The sequence below is a fragment of the Amblyraja radiata genome, chromosome 1 (genome assembly GCF_010909765.2).
Source record: "Amblyraja radiata isolate CabotCenter1 chromosome 1, sAmbRad1.1.pri, whole genome shotgun sequence".
In the NCBI taxonomy this organism is placed as follows: domain Eukaryota; kingdom Metazoa; phylum Chordata; class Chondrichthyes; order Rajiformes; family Rajidae; genus Amblyraja; species Amblyraja radiata.
Window position 1 is genome coordinate 142,155,326 of NC_045956.1, and position 19,145 is coordinate 142,174,470.

The 19,145-nt window shown below is 41.9% G+C and overlaps 1 protein-coding gene across 7 annotated transcripts in view; it reads left to right on the forward strand.

The window, feature by feature from the left end:
- The window catches only part of ubap2 (ubiquitin associated protein 2), a 120,510-nt gene that overhangs the window by 74,485 nt on the left and 26,880 nt on the right, over positions 1 to 19,145 (forward strand). For all 7 annotated transcript variants that reach the window (XM_033032060.1, XM_033032068.1, XM_033032046.1 and 4 more), the window contains exons 17-23: positions 5,296 to 5,365; positions 6,719 to 6,788; positions 14,971 to 15,157; positions 16,013 to 16,104; positions 16,264 to 16,311; positions 17,612 to 17,693; positions 18,058 to 18,272. In XM_033032060.1, the coding sequence (XP_032887951.1) occupies positions 5,296 to 5,365; positions 6,719 to 6,788; positions 14,971 to 15,157; positions 16,013 to 16,104; positions 16,264 to 16,311; positions 17,612 to 17,693; positions 18,058 to 18,272 (764 nt within the window). The remainder of the gene's footprint in view (positions 1 to 5,295; positions 5,366 to 6,718; positions 6,789 to 14,970; positions 15,158 to 16,012; positions 16,105 to 16,263; positions 16,312 to 17,611; positions 17,694 to 18,057; positions 18,273 to 19,145) is intronic.

Here is a 19,145-nt window from a genome sequence, read left to right on the forward strand (position 1 = left end):
GTATCGATCAAATTCCGACCGTTTCCGAGGATTTTTTTTCCATCTCGATACCACACGTGAATTATGGCCAATGACTCATGGTACACTCCATTCAGCCATGATAATTAATCACAAATACTCAATCGTATTTAGGTCAGGCTAGTTACCAGCCTAGTTCATGACATATCGGTAATAAGGAAGTATTTTGAGAGGGCTGGTATACAAAATCGCATGTAATGCTGAGGCTTTACAAGGCACAGGACAGACTGCATTTGGAGTATTATGAGCACTTTTAGGCCTCATATCTGAGGAAGGATGTGCTGGCGTTGGAGAGTGTCCACAGGAGGTTTACGAGAATGATCCCAGGTATGATTGGGTTAACATATGAGCGGTTGAAGGCACTGGGCCTGTACTCGCTGGAGTTTAGAAGGATGTTTCAATGGTTACTTTATTATCACTTGTATCAAGGTGCAGTGAAATACATTTTTTACATACAGCTCATCAAGACTTTCACCATGCATAAAGCACCATCCTCCGGTTTGTACAGAACAACCCACTGAGTCTGTATGCAAGATTTTACTGTCCCAGCTGCCATTTTACTGTCCCAGCTGCAGCAGGCCACAAAGGACCGTCGCATGATGATGGTTCGGGTCATCCCGCGAACCATCATCCTTCTCCTTCGATGGCTCTCTGCAGTCCTTGTGCCCTGGGGAGTTGCCTTTTGGACAGTTCTCTTAGAAATGCTCTTCTCACCAGCTTAAACCTGAGGGCTAAATCTTTTCCATTTCTTTAGGCAAACTTTTTACCTTTTGATAAATTGTGTAGAATTCCCTTTAATGGAAAGCATCAGAAGAGGCACATTTTGCTCATGTAAAGACACGAAGTGTTGGAGTACAGGGCTCCTTGAACAGTCCTTGAAAGTCCTGGAATTTGAATCTGTTTTTGAAGGCCTTGAAAGTCCTTGGATTTATCAGGTCTTTGAAAGTCCTCGAAAAATCACTTTTTATAATAAAAATATTAATTCATGCAGTAATGTGGCGTTTTTTCATCACTTAGAATGCGTATTTTTATTATACGTCGGGAAACATTGTTAGATATGTTTGCTAACGACGTTCCCTGTAGGAGAGGGGGGAGGATCACTTGGACCCAGCAGTCGGACCACGTGCTGTTTGCATCGTGGAGGTTGTGGGCCTAGTGCTGCGCCTGAAACTTTGATGAGGTGACTGCTCTGGCCCGCTGGTGGCCGGTGGAGAGGCAGGGGTCGACGGAGTGGGTATGTGTGTGTGAGTGAGTGTGTAGGCCCAGAGCTGCGGGAGAGTCAGGGCGAGTTGGTGCCGGGCTGGCACCTCTGTAAAAATACATTGCCATTTTTTCTTTACATGCTTGATAATTATATTTCATGATAATTAGTGAGTGCAACCATGCAATATTTTGTCACATTATTAAATTGTTTATATTAAAGTATTTTATTGTTCTAGTTATACACTGGGATGTAGTGATAGTCTATAATCTTGTTTGACCCTCTTGGGAGACTAGCTTGTCCCCCAAGCAAAATCTAAAATGATGCCCCTGTTTGACAGCTCCCGCACCTAAAAAATTAGCACTGCAACACTGGGTAGCACGGGGATTTACAGGTCAGTTTGCCATAGGCTATTAAGTTGAGGGTTTCAATGAAATTATGAAATCAAAACATCAGTTCCATCCTTCCCATTAATGTGGTTGCATAAAACTTTATGATTTTGTTAGTTAACCTTGATTGATGGCTATATGTTTTGAATTTCTTCCATTTGTTTTACTTAAGTTCTTTTTTGAGTTCATTATATTTATAAAACTGACAATTCTTTTTCCTATGGCCCGCAAAAATGTGCCAAATATATAATGTGACCCTCATGCTGAAAGGTTTGGAGGCCCCTGTTCTAAGGTATAATTAAAAAAAAATTACAGTATAAATTAAGGGTAAATTGTCCCCATTTTACCTCCGGCAGGGCGCCAAGCAATTTATATACAAGTCTCCAATAAACCATCAATGTTTGCTGGACCAGTCCTTGAAAATTGGATTTTCGGACCTTGAAAGTCCTTGAAACGGCATTGAATTTATAGCTGTTCCAAGTCAAACCCTGGAAGTAATTCAGTGAGTCGGGCAGCATTCATAGAGAACATGGACAGGTGACCTTTCAGGTTGGGACCCTTCCTCAGACTGGGGGGGGGGGGGACATTAAAAATTACTGAATAGTGAAAGACCTGGGTAGAGTGAATGTGGAGAGGATGTTTCCACTAGAGGGAGAGTCTAGGACCAGAGGCCATAGCCTTGGAAGAAAAGGACGTACCTTTAGAAAGGAGATGAGGAGGAATTTCTTTAGTCAGAGGGTGGTGAATCTGTGGAATTCCTTGCCACAAACGGCCGTGGAGGCCGTCAATGGATATTTTTTAAGGTGGAAATTGACAGATTATTGATTAGTAAGGATGTCGGAGATAATGGGGAGAAGGCAGAAGAATGGGGTTGAGAGTGAAAGATAGATCAGCCATGTTGGATGGCGGAGTAGCCTTGATGGGCCGAAAGAAATTATGAACATATGTATCCCCCTTCTGGTGAAAAAAATGGTCAGCATCTTTGTGTGGCACGGTGCAAGGTCTTATCCCAGATCCATCTGGAAATATCTTTGTCATCTACAGCACCATTCTTCTCTGAAATACATTGACTGATATCTTGCAGCAATCACATCATTCTATCAACTGGGTGCAGCGAACCATTATGGTTTGAAACTACCCCACAATGTAATCTTTTCAGAGTTACAGTTTAGTTTATTGTCATGTGTACCGAGGTACTGTGAAAAACTTTTGTTGCGTGCTATCCAGCCAGTAGAAAACTGCTCAATGTGGCATTTTCTCCCTGGTTCGCTTACTGATCTCCATATAGGTTTGGCCTGAACCAGAAAATAACTTGCGTCACAGAACATTTCCAGTCTTCACATGTCCGAATTTTTATATTTTAAAGCCCGTTTGAATCATTTTTTTATCATCACAGCAGTTGAAAGTTGTTTTTCACATGTCTTCTATTTTTTTGACCAACTTCAATGAGCACGGCACTTGAGCTTATTGAGACTCCTTCTGCCTCCAAATCTTTCTTCAGGACATAGAAACATAGAAAATAGGTGCAGGAGTAGGCCATTCGGCCCTTCGAGCCTGCACCGCCATTCAATATGATCATGGCTGATCATCCAACTCAGTATCCTGTACCTGCCTTCTCTCCATACCCCCTGATCCCTTTAGCCACAAGAGCCTGTCCAACCCCTTAAGAATTTTGTAAGTTTCTATAAGATCCTCCCTCAATCTTCTAAATTCTAGTGAGTACAAGCCGAGTCTATCCAGTCTTTCTTCATATGAAAGTCCTGACATCCCAGGAATCAGTCTGGTGTACCTTCTCTGTACTCCCTCTATGGCAAGAATGTCTTTTCTCAGATTAGGAGACCACAACTGTACGCAATACTCCAGGCGTGGTCTCACCAAGACCCTGTACAACTGCAGTTGAACCTCCCTGCTCCTATACTCAAATCCTTTTGCTATGAATGCTAACATACCATTCGCTTTCTTCACTGCCTGCTGCACCTGCATGCCTACTTTCAATGACTGGTGTACCATGACACCCAGGTCTCGCTGCATCTCCCCCTTTCCTAATCGGCCACCATTCAGATAATAACTTCACTTGTCTTTCTCGGATCCTTCTTACTTTTCCGAATCAGCAAGACCTCATCTCTTGAAATAGTTTGCCTTTTGCGGCCTCATCTGCCTGCCCTCTTGGACACCTATTTCCGTAGGATTTCTCCATTACCTGGGTTCTGATTAGTTGCTGTACTGCCCATAACTTTTTACTATGCAACACTGGGATGATTCAATATCCATCCACTGAGTTACTCCAGCTTTTTGTGTCTATCCATCCACTGAAGGCATTCACAGAAATCACTGGAAATGAACACTCGGAGAATGAAAAATGACCAGTAGAACTTTTTCTGTGATATTTATAGAGTTTCAGAAAAAATTAAGAACGGTGGACATAAACTAGTCATATGTAAACAAATAGCAAAATCAGTCCATATTTCAATTATTTTGTATGTGGTGTACTTTATGCAATCCTTATTTATGATATGCATGGAGTGGTACAATCATGAAAAGCTTCACAAGTGTCTGCAGCAATTATTCTGTATGACACATCCTGATTGATCAATCTTTTGATGACTAATATTTAAAATGTTTTAGGTGCGCCTTGATATTTTCATGAACGGGCCATGCATTTTTTTATTGAGATGAGCACTTAGTAGATCATCCATAGCTATTAGCATATTTTGGTCTTGTACATATTTGGGACATGTCTTTCCGTGCTATCAAGTTTCTGGGGTCTTTGCCAGGAATTATTCGACTATTACCAGCATTGGTGATGAAGTACTTTGGCCACATCGCACGCTCACGGTTGTTTACGAGATAATGTTGCTGTGTTTTGAGTTTGTAGTTTAGAGATACAGCGTGGAAACAGACTCTTCAGCCGACAAGTCCACTCTGATCATCGATCATCTGTTTACACTAGATCCATGTTATCCCACTTTCTCATCCACTCCCTACACATTACGGGTAATTTTACATAGACCAATAACCTACAAACCCACACGTCTTTGGGATGTGGGAGGAAACCATTACAGTCACAGGGAGAACGTGCAAACTCCACACAGACAGTACCTGAGGGCAGGATTGAACCCGGGTCTCTGGTACTGTGAGGCATTAGCTCTATCAGCTATGCCACTGTTTTGTATTCCCCTGCAGTGCACTGAGTTTTGACCTCTTGATTTTTTTATTTGCACTGATGTTTTGGAGGTGGTGTGATTACAATCAACTTGTATGGAATTGCATCAGTGGGATAAGCATCATTTTACAACTCTCCTAATATCTTTAGGAGAGAGGGGGTGCATTGCTTAAACTTTTTATAAAGTTATTACTTTTATGTGCTGCGGTGAATAGCTCAGTTGAATGTGAAGAGAAGCATTGTTTAAGTCAATTTCATCGTTAATGGGAATGTGTTCCACATCAGCAGACCCATCAAAACTGAGTTTAAACCAGTAATTTGCCATATAAATTCATTTGGAAAATGTCTTTCAATTGTCTATTACTGATCAGGACTAGTTAGTCTTCAATTGATCTGTATTATTCAATTAACCTAAAGTTGCAAGATTAAAATGATTCTGTTAAAGTCTTTATTCAGTAGAGTCAGTCTTTTAGCAAGTGATTTCAGTATCTATTGGTGTGATCAATATTCACTTCTGCCTACAGTGACACAACATTCTTCTAACTTGAACCAGACCATTGACTTGCCCAGCAGTTCGCTGTCACAACATAGCAGGTATGGACCTGTTTCTTTCAGTCAACTCTTTGTTCTGACAAATATACAGTTTAACATTAAAAAATGAAAGGGGATTGAGGAAACACCTTGGGCAGAAATAGTGATAATGAGAAACTGAATACAAAGGTGCAACTTGGAATACATGGGAATATTAAAGCACCTATTACAAAGGAAAGCCATTGATTTGGGTTTCTGAATATTACGACAGTGCTATTCTGATGGGAACCTGGTATTAATTGTTGCCGTTCATTCAGTATTGAGGTGCAAAGCTTGGTCTGGGCCTGGTTGGTGAATGTATGCCATTGCTGGGAACTGGCAGTATCTGCGTGGATTCTACAGTCTCATCACTGCTAGATGTGATGGAAGTGATTGTTTTCACCTTTCAGTTGAATTTGTTGCCACAGAGAAATCTCTGGGCTCTGGGGTCAGGTGTGCAGCCAAACAAAGAGATGGGAGCCAGCAGCTTCCATCAAACCCAACTGTTGATGAAGAGCAGGTGCTGGACAGATGCAGGAGGTGCTGAGTGATAGGTTGCTGCGCCACTCACTCCAGCTCACCTAACAACAGTTCTCATAGTCGGCCACTTCACAGCGAACAATGGGGTGATTAATTAGAGCACCAGTTGTCCATCTCAGCCGTTTGTAGCAGCAAAGAAGGTAGGCGGTCACTATCTAGATCCTTATACACAACGATCCCTGGTGCTAAGAGAGATAACAGTGCATTTATAGTTAGGATACTTGAAGGTAATTAGCAAACAATAAATCAAACTGAAATAAAAGAGGGAAATACTGGAATAAATCAGCTCGTCTTCACAGCCCCTGTGAAAAGGGAAATGGCCAACATTTTAGGTCTGCAATTGTTCATCAGAACTTCATTTCTGATGATGGGTCACAAACCTGAACAATTCAGCCTTTTTCCTGGTATTTTCTGTTTTTTATCTTGCATTTTTAGAAATGTTCAATAAATGCTGGGGATTTTTTTAGATCCATTAATTATAATTTACCAAATTACAAATTTTAAATAGGAGTAAAATAACTTTTGGCTTGGTTGGTTCTAGCAAAAGTTGAATATCTACTCCAAATGGAGCAATTGCTATCCTTTGTTTTGAGATGATGCCCCAGATGGTGAGATATGGTTGTGCCTACACTACCTACTTTACTTGTGGTTTATCCCAAAACTTAAAAACTTTGACAAGTGTATATATATCTTGGTAAATCTTTTCTGCGTTCTCACCAGCTCTGGTGTTTTGATTTGATTTGTAAACTAGCAACGAGGGCTTTTTTAATGCATCTTTAGTATTTAAGTTCTGTAATTAAGCTCATTTTGTTTTATCCTTAACTTTGTTTTATGCAGTTCTTTGCCAAATCACCAAACCAGCAGTCTTTCCTCTGTCTCGCCACTGACCACATGCTCATCACATGCGGTAAGTATTCTAAATATTTTGAGTTGTGTGTGTGCATTAATTAAAATTCCCCTTTACTGTATGTGAACTGTGGGTATAACAGGGCCTTGCTGAATCTTATAGTTTTTCTAGGCTTTACACTAAAAAATAAATAAAGAGCCGGAATGTACTTCCATGTCAGTGGTGTATAATTTATAGAATATTCAGATGATAAAAAAAAGATAAAACATTAGTCTTGTTGGATATCTGAGTTCAATTGGTGTGGAAGAAATGAGTTTCTAGTCATGGGCCACAATGCTGAACAAAATATGTTTTCTTTTGCAGGGGGGGGAGTGGGGGCCTTCACTGAAATAAGGCTGGTACCAGTATCTTGGCAAACTGGTTAACTTAGGGCTTGAGTTGGGTAGAGTGGCTGGAATATCTTTAGTTGAGGATGAACTTAGAACATTAAAGAAAGGCTGAGGCATGGGGTGAGAAAATGGGCATTGATAACCAACATATGATAGGCAGAGAGCATACAAACCTGAGAGTTCATCTGCAAATGGAATTTGATTTTGGGGAAACAATGGGGATAAAGGTACTTCAGCAAAATGCATGCAGCATTTATAACAAATTGGATGAATTCACAGCACAACATATATAATGGTTATGATTGCATAAGTATAATGTGGTTCAACAGCATCAAAGACTATCAATGATTTGGATGAGAACGTACAGGGTGAGATTAGCAAGTTGGCAGATGATACAAAAGTTAGTTGTTTTGGCAGATAGTGAAGATGGTTGTGAACGATTGCAGCAGGATCTGGATCGATTGGCCAGGTGGACGGAGGAATGGTTGATGGAATTTAATACAGAGAAGTGTGAGGTGTTGCATTTTGGGATGTCGAACAAGGGCAGGACCTACACAGTAAATGGTAGGCCTCTGGGTAGTGTTGTAGAGCAGAGGGATCTAGGAGTACAAGTGCATGGTTCCATGAAGGTTGAGTTGCAGGTAGATAAGGTGGTCAAAAAAGCTTTTGGCACTTTCGCCTTCATCAGTCAGAGTATTGAGTATCGAAGTTGGGAGGACATGTTGCAGTCGTATAAGACGTTGGTGACTGCATTTAGAATATTGTGTTCGGTTCTGGGCACCATGTTATAGGATGTTGCCAGGACTAGAGGGTGTGAGCTATAGGGAGATGTTGAGTAGGCTGGGTCTCTATTCCATGGAGCGTAGGAGGATGAGGGGAGATGTTATAGAGATATACAAAATCATGAGAGGAATAGACCGACCGGGTAGATGCACAGAGTCTTTTACTCAGAGTAGGGGAATCGAGGACCAGAGGACATAGGTTCAAGGTGAAGGGGAAAAGATTTAGTAGGAATCCGATGGGTAACTTTTTCACACAGGTGGGTGTATGGAACAAGCTGACAGAGGAGGTAGTTGAGGCTGGGACTATCCCACTGTTTAAGAAATAGTTGGACAGGTATATGGATAGGACAGGTTTGGAGGGTTATGTACCAAGCGCAGGCAAGTTGGGACTAGGGTAGATGGGACATTGTTGGCCGGTGTGGGTGAGTTGGGCCGAAGGGCCTGTTTCCACACTGTATCACTCTATGACTATGACCTTGAGCTGAATATTCTAAGGTACTAAATATTTCAGAAGAATTGACAAAAAAGTTATTGGAATTGCAGTAGATAAATGGCAACAGAAGCAAGGGTAACTTTTCAAAACTAGTGAAGACTGATAAAAATATGCGAAAATAGATCATGAATAAGCTAACAAGAAAAATAAAAACCTAAAAACTTTGACAAGTATATAAAAGGGAAGGGCAAGGCTACAGTAAAACATGGTCCTTTAGGAAATTGATAGGCAGTGGCAGGAACTTTGAACAAATACTTAGAGTCCTTTTTCACTTCACAGGAAGCTAATAATAATGTGGAAAATCTGTGGGTGAGCATGAGAGAGAGAGAATTAAAACAATCTTTGTCAATGAGGGGAAAAAGCTATAGGAAAATTAATAAACATCCAGATGGAGAAGGGCCTTGGTGGATCTGCATCTTAGGGTCATAAGAAGTAGCTGCAGAGATTGTGACTGCATTATGATCATCCAAAATTCCATAGATTTTGGAAAAGTTCCAGTGCATTGCAAAACTGAAAACGTAATGCGCTCATTCAAGAAAACTCATTAAAAAGCTGGACCATTGATAATGGAAAATTTTAATAATGTATGACTGATGTATATGAAAAGTTTTTTTACTATAATATGTAACTACATTTAATAATATGTCTACTTCTAATAAATAAATTTAAAAAAATTAAAAAAAAAAAAAAGCTGGACCAGTTTGCTTAAAATCTTCCTTTGCTGGGATTCAACAATTAAATAGAGACAGCAGGACATTTAGAAAATCCTATATTGATTGAGCAGAGATGGTGCATTTAAGAATGAAAAAATCGTGTTTAACGAATATATTCTTCGTAGATGTTATTTGAAAAATGAATGAAAGGGAACCAGTAAATGTAATATAGTGGTATTTCCTAAAGGTTTCAAAAAAATTGCCACGTAAAAGGATATCGCTCAATATGAGGGTTGAGAGTATTTTATTGTCAAATTTATCGGCAACAAAATAATGAAATTCTTACTGCAGCTTTACAAGCCCATTAACACAATTGCATGCAATAAGAATATAACAATCAATAATACAATAAATTGCTAAACAGTAATACGAGGTAACCAGCTCAGAGTGGTGTAAAACCAAATACTCAAATGCAATCAACCAATAGTAATAGGCCCACCTCGGTCATGATTGACCATGGGTGCTGCATCCTAGTTTGCAGGTGATGTGTGGTCGGATGCAAGCCTGGGCGATGTCATATGGAGGACAGGCTGTTGCCCATGCAGCACGTCCCCCCTCTCCACGTCGCTGATCGATCCAAAGGAACAGCAGGGCCGTTACAGTTTGGCACCAGCGCTGTCGCAGGAGCTGCCAGAGCGAGGTTGTAGACAACAACAAACTGCCTTAGGGGCTCCGACTCCAGATTTTCTTGAGGTTTACTCCAGGAGCCTTTTCCATGACTGGATATGACCAAAAGGCAGTGGAGGTTTTAAATCAGAGTTTTCCCTCTCCTAGATGGACTGCAGGCTGACGAGTCCCATCTGCCCAAGACTCATGGGGGCGGGAGCGCCTACCTTCCCATGCAGGTCTATAGCATCTGCCCACTGCCCTCAATCAACCAATATTGCAGATTATATCATATTTGTTGAGGCAGGGTTTTGGTTAGGGTTGTGCTGTGTGGTTTAAGAATTTGGTTACTAAGAAGTTTTCAGACTCTGTTCCTTTCTCCCGGTCGCAGCAGTAAAATGAGAGTACAGCCAGAGTAGTGTGAGTTGATGATACAGGCTGCCTTTTTCAGGCAGTGCCTCCTGTAGATCCTTCGGGGGGGGGGGGGGGGGTCCACATCGTGGTTGACTGCAATTTAGTTTTAGAGATACCGCGCGGAAACTGACCCTTTGGCCCACCAAGTCCGTGCTGACCAGCGATCTCCAAACACTAGCACTATCCTACACACTAGGGACAATTTATAATTTTTACCGTAGCCAATTAATCTACAAACCTGTGCAACTTTGAATGTGGGAGGAAACCAGTGCACTCGGTGAAAATCCACGTGGAGAGCGTACAAACTCCGTACAGACGGCCCTCGTAGTCAGGATCGAACCCGGGTCTTTGGCCTAGTAAGGCAGCAATGCAACCGTTGCGCCACCTGTGCAATGTCTACAACATTCGAAGTCTCCTTCATTTCTGGCCGTTCGAGTTGCTGAACCAGGCTGTGATGCATTTTGACTCTTATCCACTGCTATCCTGTTGATGAAGACAGTTCATGGATTCTGTTTTCTCCTGAAGTCAACAATTAGCTCTTTAGTCTTGCTAATGTTGAGCGCAAGATTATTAGTCTGGTACTATTCAATCAGATTTTATCAATCCTCCTCTTGTACTTCGACTCATCATTACCTATTATTCGCAAACAACAGTGGTATCAACGGTGAATTTAAAGATGACACTGGAGCTGTGTCTGGCTCGAGATCATGAACTTGAGGCATTGCTGTAATGTATACGCATGAATAGAGGCCGGTTAAAGTTGAGTTTTTCAGGTTGGCAAACTGATTAGCTTGTTGCCATGGGGATCTGTGCTGGATCCTTAACTACAATCTATATTATTGACTTGGATGAAAGCACAATGTACTGTACTGTAGCCAAATTTACCACTAATAGAGGTGAGAAAGCAAGTTGGGAAGAAGGCACAACAAACAAAGCGAAATGGGTAAAATTAAGAATGTGCGCAAAAATCTGGAAGATGCATTATAAATACAATACAATACAATACAATTCAATACAATTCAATTTATTGTCATTTGGACCCCTTGAGGTCCAAACGAAATGCCGTTTCTGCAGCCATACATTACAAACAAATAGACCCAAGACACAACATAATTTACATAAACATCCATCACATTGCTGTGATGGAAGGCCAAAAAAACTTCTCTCTCCACTGCACTCCCCCCCCCCCCCCCCCCCCCGATGTCAGAGTCAAAGTCAAAGCCCCCGGCGGGCGATGGCGAATTGTCCCGCAGCCATTAAAGCCACGTCGGGTGATGCAAGGTCGCGCACCGGGTCTTGGTGTTAGAGCCCCCGGCGCGCGCTCGCAGAGACCCGCCGCCATTCCAAGCCGCGCGGGGCGGTGCTGTAAGGCCCCGCTCCAGGAGCTCTTCAACCCCGCAACTCGGGCGGGAGAAGTCTACGCTGCGGAAGCCCCGAAAAGCGGTCTCCCTCCAGGGACCCGCGGGCTCCCGGTGTTACCGTCCGCCAAACCCGCAGTTGCAGCCACCGAATCTCCGGGGGTCGGGCCGCAGCAGCGTCCACCACAGCTCCACCCGCTCTGGACTCGGCCAGCTCCGCGACGGTGAGGTGAGTAGTCGGCACCACAGCCCCCGGTCTTCCTGTTGGAGGCCGCTCCTCGTTGCAGCCCCAACGACAACGGAGACCCGACAAAGAAAAGGTCGGGTCTCCCGTGCAGGGAGAGATTTAAAAGTTACCCCCTCCCCCCCACACCACCCCCACCCCCCCACACACATACCCCAACAAAAAATAACAAAAACTACATAAAAACATAGACATAAAATAATAAAAACGCAGACGGACTGCAGAGGCCGCTGCTGACGAGAGTCGAGGGTAATGAGACGTTACTCCCTTTGCTGGGAAGAATAGAAAAACAATACATAAACAGGGAAATATATAGAATACAACTGCGTAGAGATCTTTATGAAAAACAAAGTTAGGCAGCAGTGACCACAAGCAGTTTGCACCAAACATGAAACTGCCTGTACATAATCTATGTCCCTCTTGCACATCAATGTGCCTATCTAAAAGCCTCTTAAATGTCACGATTGCATCTGCCTCCACCCTCACCCCTGGCAGTTCATTCCAGGGACCCGCCACTCTCTGAATGGAGATTTCCACCCTGGGGGAAAAGGTTCTAACTGTATATCCTCTCATAGTTTTATACACTTCTATCAAGTCTTCCCTCAACCTCCGATGTTCCAGAGAAAATAATTCAAGTACATCCAACCTCTCCTAGTAGCTGAAACCCTCTAATCCAGTCAGCATTCTGGTAAACCTGCTCTGCACCCTCGCTAGAGAAAACATGATCCTTCATGTAATGTAGGACCTAAAAATGCCTCCCCAGCCTGTCTGAATGACTACCGTTCGGTGGCCCTCACCTCGGTAGTCATGAAATGCTTTGAGAGGCTGGTGAAGACACACATCTGCGCCTTCCTCCCTCGCAACATGGACCCATTACAATTCGCATACCGTCCGAACAGATCCACGGACGATGCGGTCTCCCAGGTTTTGCACACCGCTCTCTCTCATCTTGACAGCCAGAAGGGGGGGCTACGTGAGGATGCTGTTCATAGTCTTCAGTTTAGCCTTCAACACGATAGTCCCCACCAGAATGGCCGAGAAGCTACTGGAATTAGGGCTTAACACCCCCCTGTGTGCCTGGGCCCTGGACTTTCTCACCGCCAGGCCCCAGGTAGTCAAGATGGGAGGGAATACATCAAAGTCCCTCATCCTGAGCACAGGATCCCCCCAGGGTTGCATCCTCAGCCCCCTATTGTACTCCCTGTACACACATGACTGTGTGGCAAGGTTCAGCTCCAACTCAATAATCAAGTTTGCTGATGACATTGTGGTGGTGGGCCTGATCTCAGACAACGATGAGAAGGCATACCGAGAGGAAGTGGCTGATCTGGCACTCTGGTGTCAGGACAACAGCCTCCTCTTGAACATCAAAAAAACTAAGGAGCTGATCGTGGACTTTAGGAGGGCACATCATCCGAGCACGTACACACCATTGAGGATAAATTGGGATACTGTGGATAGGGTGAGATGTTTTAAATATCTGGGAGTCCACATCTCTGAGGATATGACATGGACATCACACGCCGCAGCACTCGTGAGTAAGGCAATTGAGGAAATTCAGTGTCTCTGAGGATCCTCCAGTGCTTTTACTCAGCGGCTGTGGAAAGCATCTTGTCCGGAAATATTACCATATTTAGGCCATTAGGACTGTAAACTCCTATCTCACCAGGGACTAACTTTTACTGTACCACTATACTGCTTTTTTTTAAAGTGCTGTTTTATCCCTTTTTCCTTCCACCTAAAATAATATGTGATTGTTCCATTCTGTTTGTAGTTTGTTTGGTTGTTTGTTTGTTTGTCTTTTTGCACAAAGTCCGCGAGCATTGTCACTTTTCATTTCACTGCACATCTCGTATGTGTATGTGACGAATAAACTTGACTTGACTTGACTATCAATTCACTGGAGCTGAAGGACTGTGCGAGTCAGGCTGAGCTGAGGTGAGGTGCACTGGTCTCATCTTGTTCAGTTGGGTTCGACAAGTAATTTAGGCTGCACAGGCACACTAGTCTGGTTCATCTCTCCCAGCTTGACCTTCCCTACAGCTCTGCATTCCTGGTATTCATGATCTTTTGTTTGTGTTCTCTCCGACATCCTCAGTGAAGTCTCCTCTTCACTGAGTAAAACCTAACACATAATGGGCAATCGTTTTGTTGTGTTGAGACCACTGGACAATCCCGAGGTTCCTGTTTCCTACCACTTTTAAATACCTGGGAGTCCACATCTCTGAGGATATGACATGGATATCACACGCCGCAGCACTCGTGAGTAAGGCAAGGCAGATCCTTTACCACCTCAGGCAATTGAGGAAATTCAGAGTGTCTCCGAGGATCCTCCAGTGCTTCTACTCAGCGGCTGTGGAAAGCTTCTTGTCCGGATATATTACAATCTGGTTTGGGAATTGCTCTGCCCAGGACAAGAAGGCTCTGCAGAGAGTAGTGCGTTCGGCCGAACGCACTATGGGAACTTCACTCGCCCCTCTGCAGGAACTATACATCAGGAGGTGCAACTCCAGAGCCAATAAGATCATGGGAGACCCCTTCCACCCCTGCAACGGACTGTTCCAGCTGCTACGTTCAGGCAAACGCCTCTGTTGCCATGCTGTGAAAACGGAGAGGTTGAGAAGGAGTTTCTTCCCAGAGGTCATTAGGACTGTAAACTCCTATCTCACCAGGGACTAACTTTACTGTACCACTCTACTGCTTTTTTTTAAATTGCTGTTTTTTTTCCTTTTTCCTTCCGCCCACAATATTTAATATGTAAAAGAATATGTGATTCTGTTCCATTCTGTTTGTAGTTTGTTTGGTTGTTTGTTTGTTTGTCTTTTTGCACAAAGTCCGCGAGCATTGCCACTTTTCATTTCACTGCACATCTCGTATATGTATGTGACGAATAAACTTGACTTGACTTGACTTGTAATGAGGCAACCAGAATTGCACTCCATATTCCAAATACGGTCTAACCAAAATCTTCATACTGACCTTTACTGAATTTTTGGAAATTCTTTACCTGGAGTTGAGGAGTTAGTCATCTTCTGCTGCAGCCTTGAATATATTCTTGCTAAAAATATACACGGGGAAATTGAGAGTTATTATAAACAGCAGTCAGCAAAATGGAGTGAAGTCTATGGCAGGGTCAACCACATTCAAATTGAATGACAGAGCAGGTTTGAGGGACATATAGCCTACTGCTCATCGCATTTCTTAATGTTATGCTGCTTACACTGTTTTTATTCTTTCTTCCAGCACACAAATATTGACAGCAGTTTGCAGACTTCTACAACCTTCCCCTCCCCTTTGACATTTGCTACGATTACCACATCATCAGTTAATGCCTCCAACAGCTTAAGCACAACCAACAGCCTTGGACTGAGTGTCAGTAGTCCATCTATGGCAGCTGCTGCCACAAGAGCAGTTCATCCTGTATCTTCAGGTAGAGGGCTGTTTTTCTTGAGCACCTACTCTGTAATGGGTTGTTTTGATTGTTTTCAATTTTAAGCTTGAAATTAGAGGTTCTCAAATTTCGACCAGGACCCAAGTATCTCTACTTGTTTATCTTCTTCATCTTTGTTCCTTCTCCTTTCATTAACTTGTTCCTCTCCTTTAACCACATTTTGTCTGTTGCTCAACCGTTGCTGGAAGAAAGACGTCCATTATGTAGTGCCTTTTGTGATCTTGGCTTACACTAAAGTGATTTACCACCAATTAAAGACTTCAAAGAATAGTCATTAATGTAGCAAATGTGCCAGAATGCAAGTTTTAGATCCAACATTATGGTAATGTTCAGAATATTTTTGTTTTAAAATGTTGATTGGATAAGTTTGGGCAGCACACTGGAGATAAATTCCCTACTTCCTTTTGTTGGGATCTTTTAATGCCCACTGGAGAGGGAAGAGAACATCTAATTCCAAAGACTGCAGCACTCAACAATGCAGCACTCTCAGACCATTGCCCCTCTCTTTCATTAATGTAAGCATACACCAATCTCCTCTAGCACCCCTCATGTCCCCTCGCAGCATTGGAAGCTGAAGAATACTATTCCTTGACTTCAGAAATTGAAATATATTCCTTGAAAGATGGGAGTTCAGCAGACAGCATCATTTGCCTAAAGAGAACCATCTGAACATTCATAATGTCCAACCGGGGTTTATCAATACCTGTACATGAAGGGGAGCTCCACTTAGAAGACCAAAGAGCTTTTGTATGTTGTATAAAATGAGTCTCAACGAACTTCATGTGCAGATCCCATATTTTTCTACATATTTTTAACACTGTTTTTTCATTGCAGGAAAGGCACCGCCAAATCTTCCTCAAGGTGTTCCTCCTATTTTACACAATCAATACATTTTTGGACCAGGTGGACTGCTGCCTGCATACCCGGTAAGAATGAATAAACGTAATTAGTTGAATGTAGATGAATTTATAATTTTGCCCTTGCAGAAATTGTTGTGCTATTTTCAAAGATGCTTTAGTTAGAAAAAAAATTGTTTACTAGTTAAATTATTTACGGATTTTGACATATTTTCTTTTTTGAAATAGATATATGGCTATGATGACCTTCAGGTCCTTCAGTCAAGGCTACCAATGGTTAGTACGATCTGATGCAGAGTGGTTAGCATTGGTTGAATTATATCTTAATTTTTTAGATGTTCTCTGTGAGACATTTACTGGTTGTAGAGACCAATTAATCTGTGCTATCCATGGGGGTGTCATGTTCAAACAACTAATCGGGTTCAGAGGTTGATAGAAGCATAGATATAAAGATTCATTTTCATGTTTCATAGCATGCTTGCCTCCATTCTTTTGAACGGACTGCAGAAACAAAATGAACTTCAATTTCCAGAGCCTCCCACTGCCTGATATCATTCCAAAATGTTACAAATGATGAAGTGTGGTCACCAATTTGATGTAGAAAATTGCAGATTGTGCATGGAAGGACACTGGACGTTATTCTCCATCTTTTTTCTAAACTAGCACTATTGCAACCACACAAGAGGGCTTAGTGTCCTTGATTTATTTTAAAAGACTTTAAAAAAATACTGCTCTCCATATTACTCTACGAGAGTCTAAGCTCATTTTTGTGCTCTTGTAGAATGTGTAAAAATACATGCTAAGAACTTATGATTTGAAGCAGAATGTTTCCAAGTCGGCTTACCATTATTATCCCTAATGTGAATTTTCAGCTGTGATGGCTTGCTCGAGTTTCTTTATTATTAAACTTAAGTGTTTTTTGTAAAAACATTTCTGCTTTGATTAATTGTACAGAGACTGAGATGAGCAAGTTCTGTACCCATTACGGCCATTGAGTTATACAACTCAGAAATGGTCAGTTCAGCCCAGCTTGTCTGACTGAGGTGGCTACATGAGCTACTGCCACTTGCCTATGTTCGGCCAATATTCCTCTAAACTTTTCCTACTCGTATACATGCCAAATATTTGTTTTAATATTGTAAATGTACCTGCCCCAACCACTTCCTCTGGTAGCTTGTGATCAGCCATGATCACAAGCTACCAGAAGCTGTGTGAAAAATATGCCCCTCCGGACCCTTTTAACTCTTCCTCTCTCACCTTAAAGAACGTATTCATAACAGTTGCAATTCTTTATTGTAGAGGTGTGTAGATACCGAGTTGCTGAGTATATTGAAAATCATGATCGGCAGATATTTTGTATAACAGGATAGGCTATCGGATGGGAAAGTGGACCTGGCAGAGGATCAGCCATGTTGTTTATTAAATTGCAGAGCAAACATGAAAGGCTGCAAACCTGATAATTCTACTTGCCATTGTAAATCCAGTATGTATTTTTCTCTCCCCTTCCCTCTTCTACTTCCCTCTTCCTTCCATCTCCCCTTCCTCTTTCCCCACCCCAAACAACTCCTACTCGTAGGATTATTATGGAATGGCGTTTCCTGCTCCAGCTACGGCACTTGCAAGCAGAGATGGAAATCTTTCAAGTAACCCATACTCGGGTGTGTTTTTAAAGATTATTTTGCATCATTTTTTTTTGTACATTTTGTCTTTTGAGTAATTTTTGTCAGTACAGTAGGTTAATTGCTTATTAGTGGAGCATACAACCTCCCTCAATGTGCATGAGCAAAAATAATTTGTATTTCTCATTTCCAAAAGTATTTATTTAAACCTTGATTCTGTTGTCTAATTTTAAACTGCTATTCTTATAGTTCATTGTATTCAGTTAATATAGTTCAGGCATAAATGCGATCATGTGAGTTACTTTCTAATGTAACTATGGTAACAAGTTAATAGTAGACCTATAAATATAGAAGTTGATTTTTTACAGAACCATATTAAATTAAATATGATCACACATTTTAGGTGACCTTGCAAAGTTTGGCAGGGGTGACTCTGCTTCACCTGCTCCCGCAACAACCTTAGCCCAGCCTCAGCAAAATCAGACGCAAAGTCATCACACCGCTCAACAGGCCTTCTTAAACCCAGCTTTGCCACCGGGCTACAGTTACACAGGGTTACCATATTTTGCTGGAATGCCTGGAATACCTAGCACTTTCCAATATGGGCCTGCTATGTTTGTAAGTGATTTGTTACTTTAGTATCATACTGTTTATGATCACATTCAGTATCCTAAAATGTTTGAACGTTTAATAATAATTTGTGATTCTGTTTTTTGTCTCTATTTATGTAAGAGTAGATCATTGGATTTGAATGTAGTTGCAGGAAATACAGAGCATGAGTAGGAATGAGAAAAAATATTTTTTACTTTTATAAGTTGAACATCTACAGCTGGAATATTTTACAATCCAATTTGATTTGTAGTAGCGTATACCCTGCAAAATCTGGATTTATAGTCCGGGCTGTGTTGTTTGTTCAGCATAACCTTTTTCTTCCCATTCCTGTGTTAGCGTATCCAGGATTGCCATGGGAATAGGCTTCAAGTGGAATCTGTTTGATAGGTTAATGAGGACAATTACAGGGACAGAGTAGAAACAAAGGAACATAAAAGGTGTGAAATTAGAGCAGTTAGAGAAAACCAGGAATGTAAAATCTGCAAAATGCCCAACTGTGGGAAATGGACAGCTGGTCAGACTATGGGTGTAGACTTGAACCATTATAACAGGACTTACAGTAGAAACAGATAAAGGTTTTAAAGGTCTTTTATTGTCACGTGTATCAATTAAGGTACAGTGATATGCGAATTGAGATAAAGTGAGTTGCCTGAAATTTTATAAACTGATATCAAGTTTAGAAGACTGCAATGTTGCCAGATGGAAGCAGTGGTCCTCTTCCTCAAGATTACAATGCAGTAATTATAACTCATTATAACTGTGCAGAAGGTCACAAACTGATGGAGAATTAAAGTGGCAAGTAACAGGAATCTGCCCCCGCAGACTGAAAGTGGACAATCCACAACACACTCAGGCAGTTTCGTTCTTACAAAGCACGAC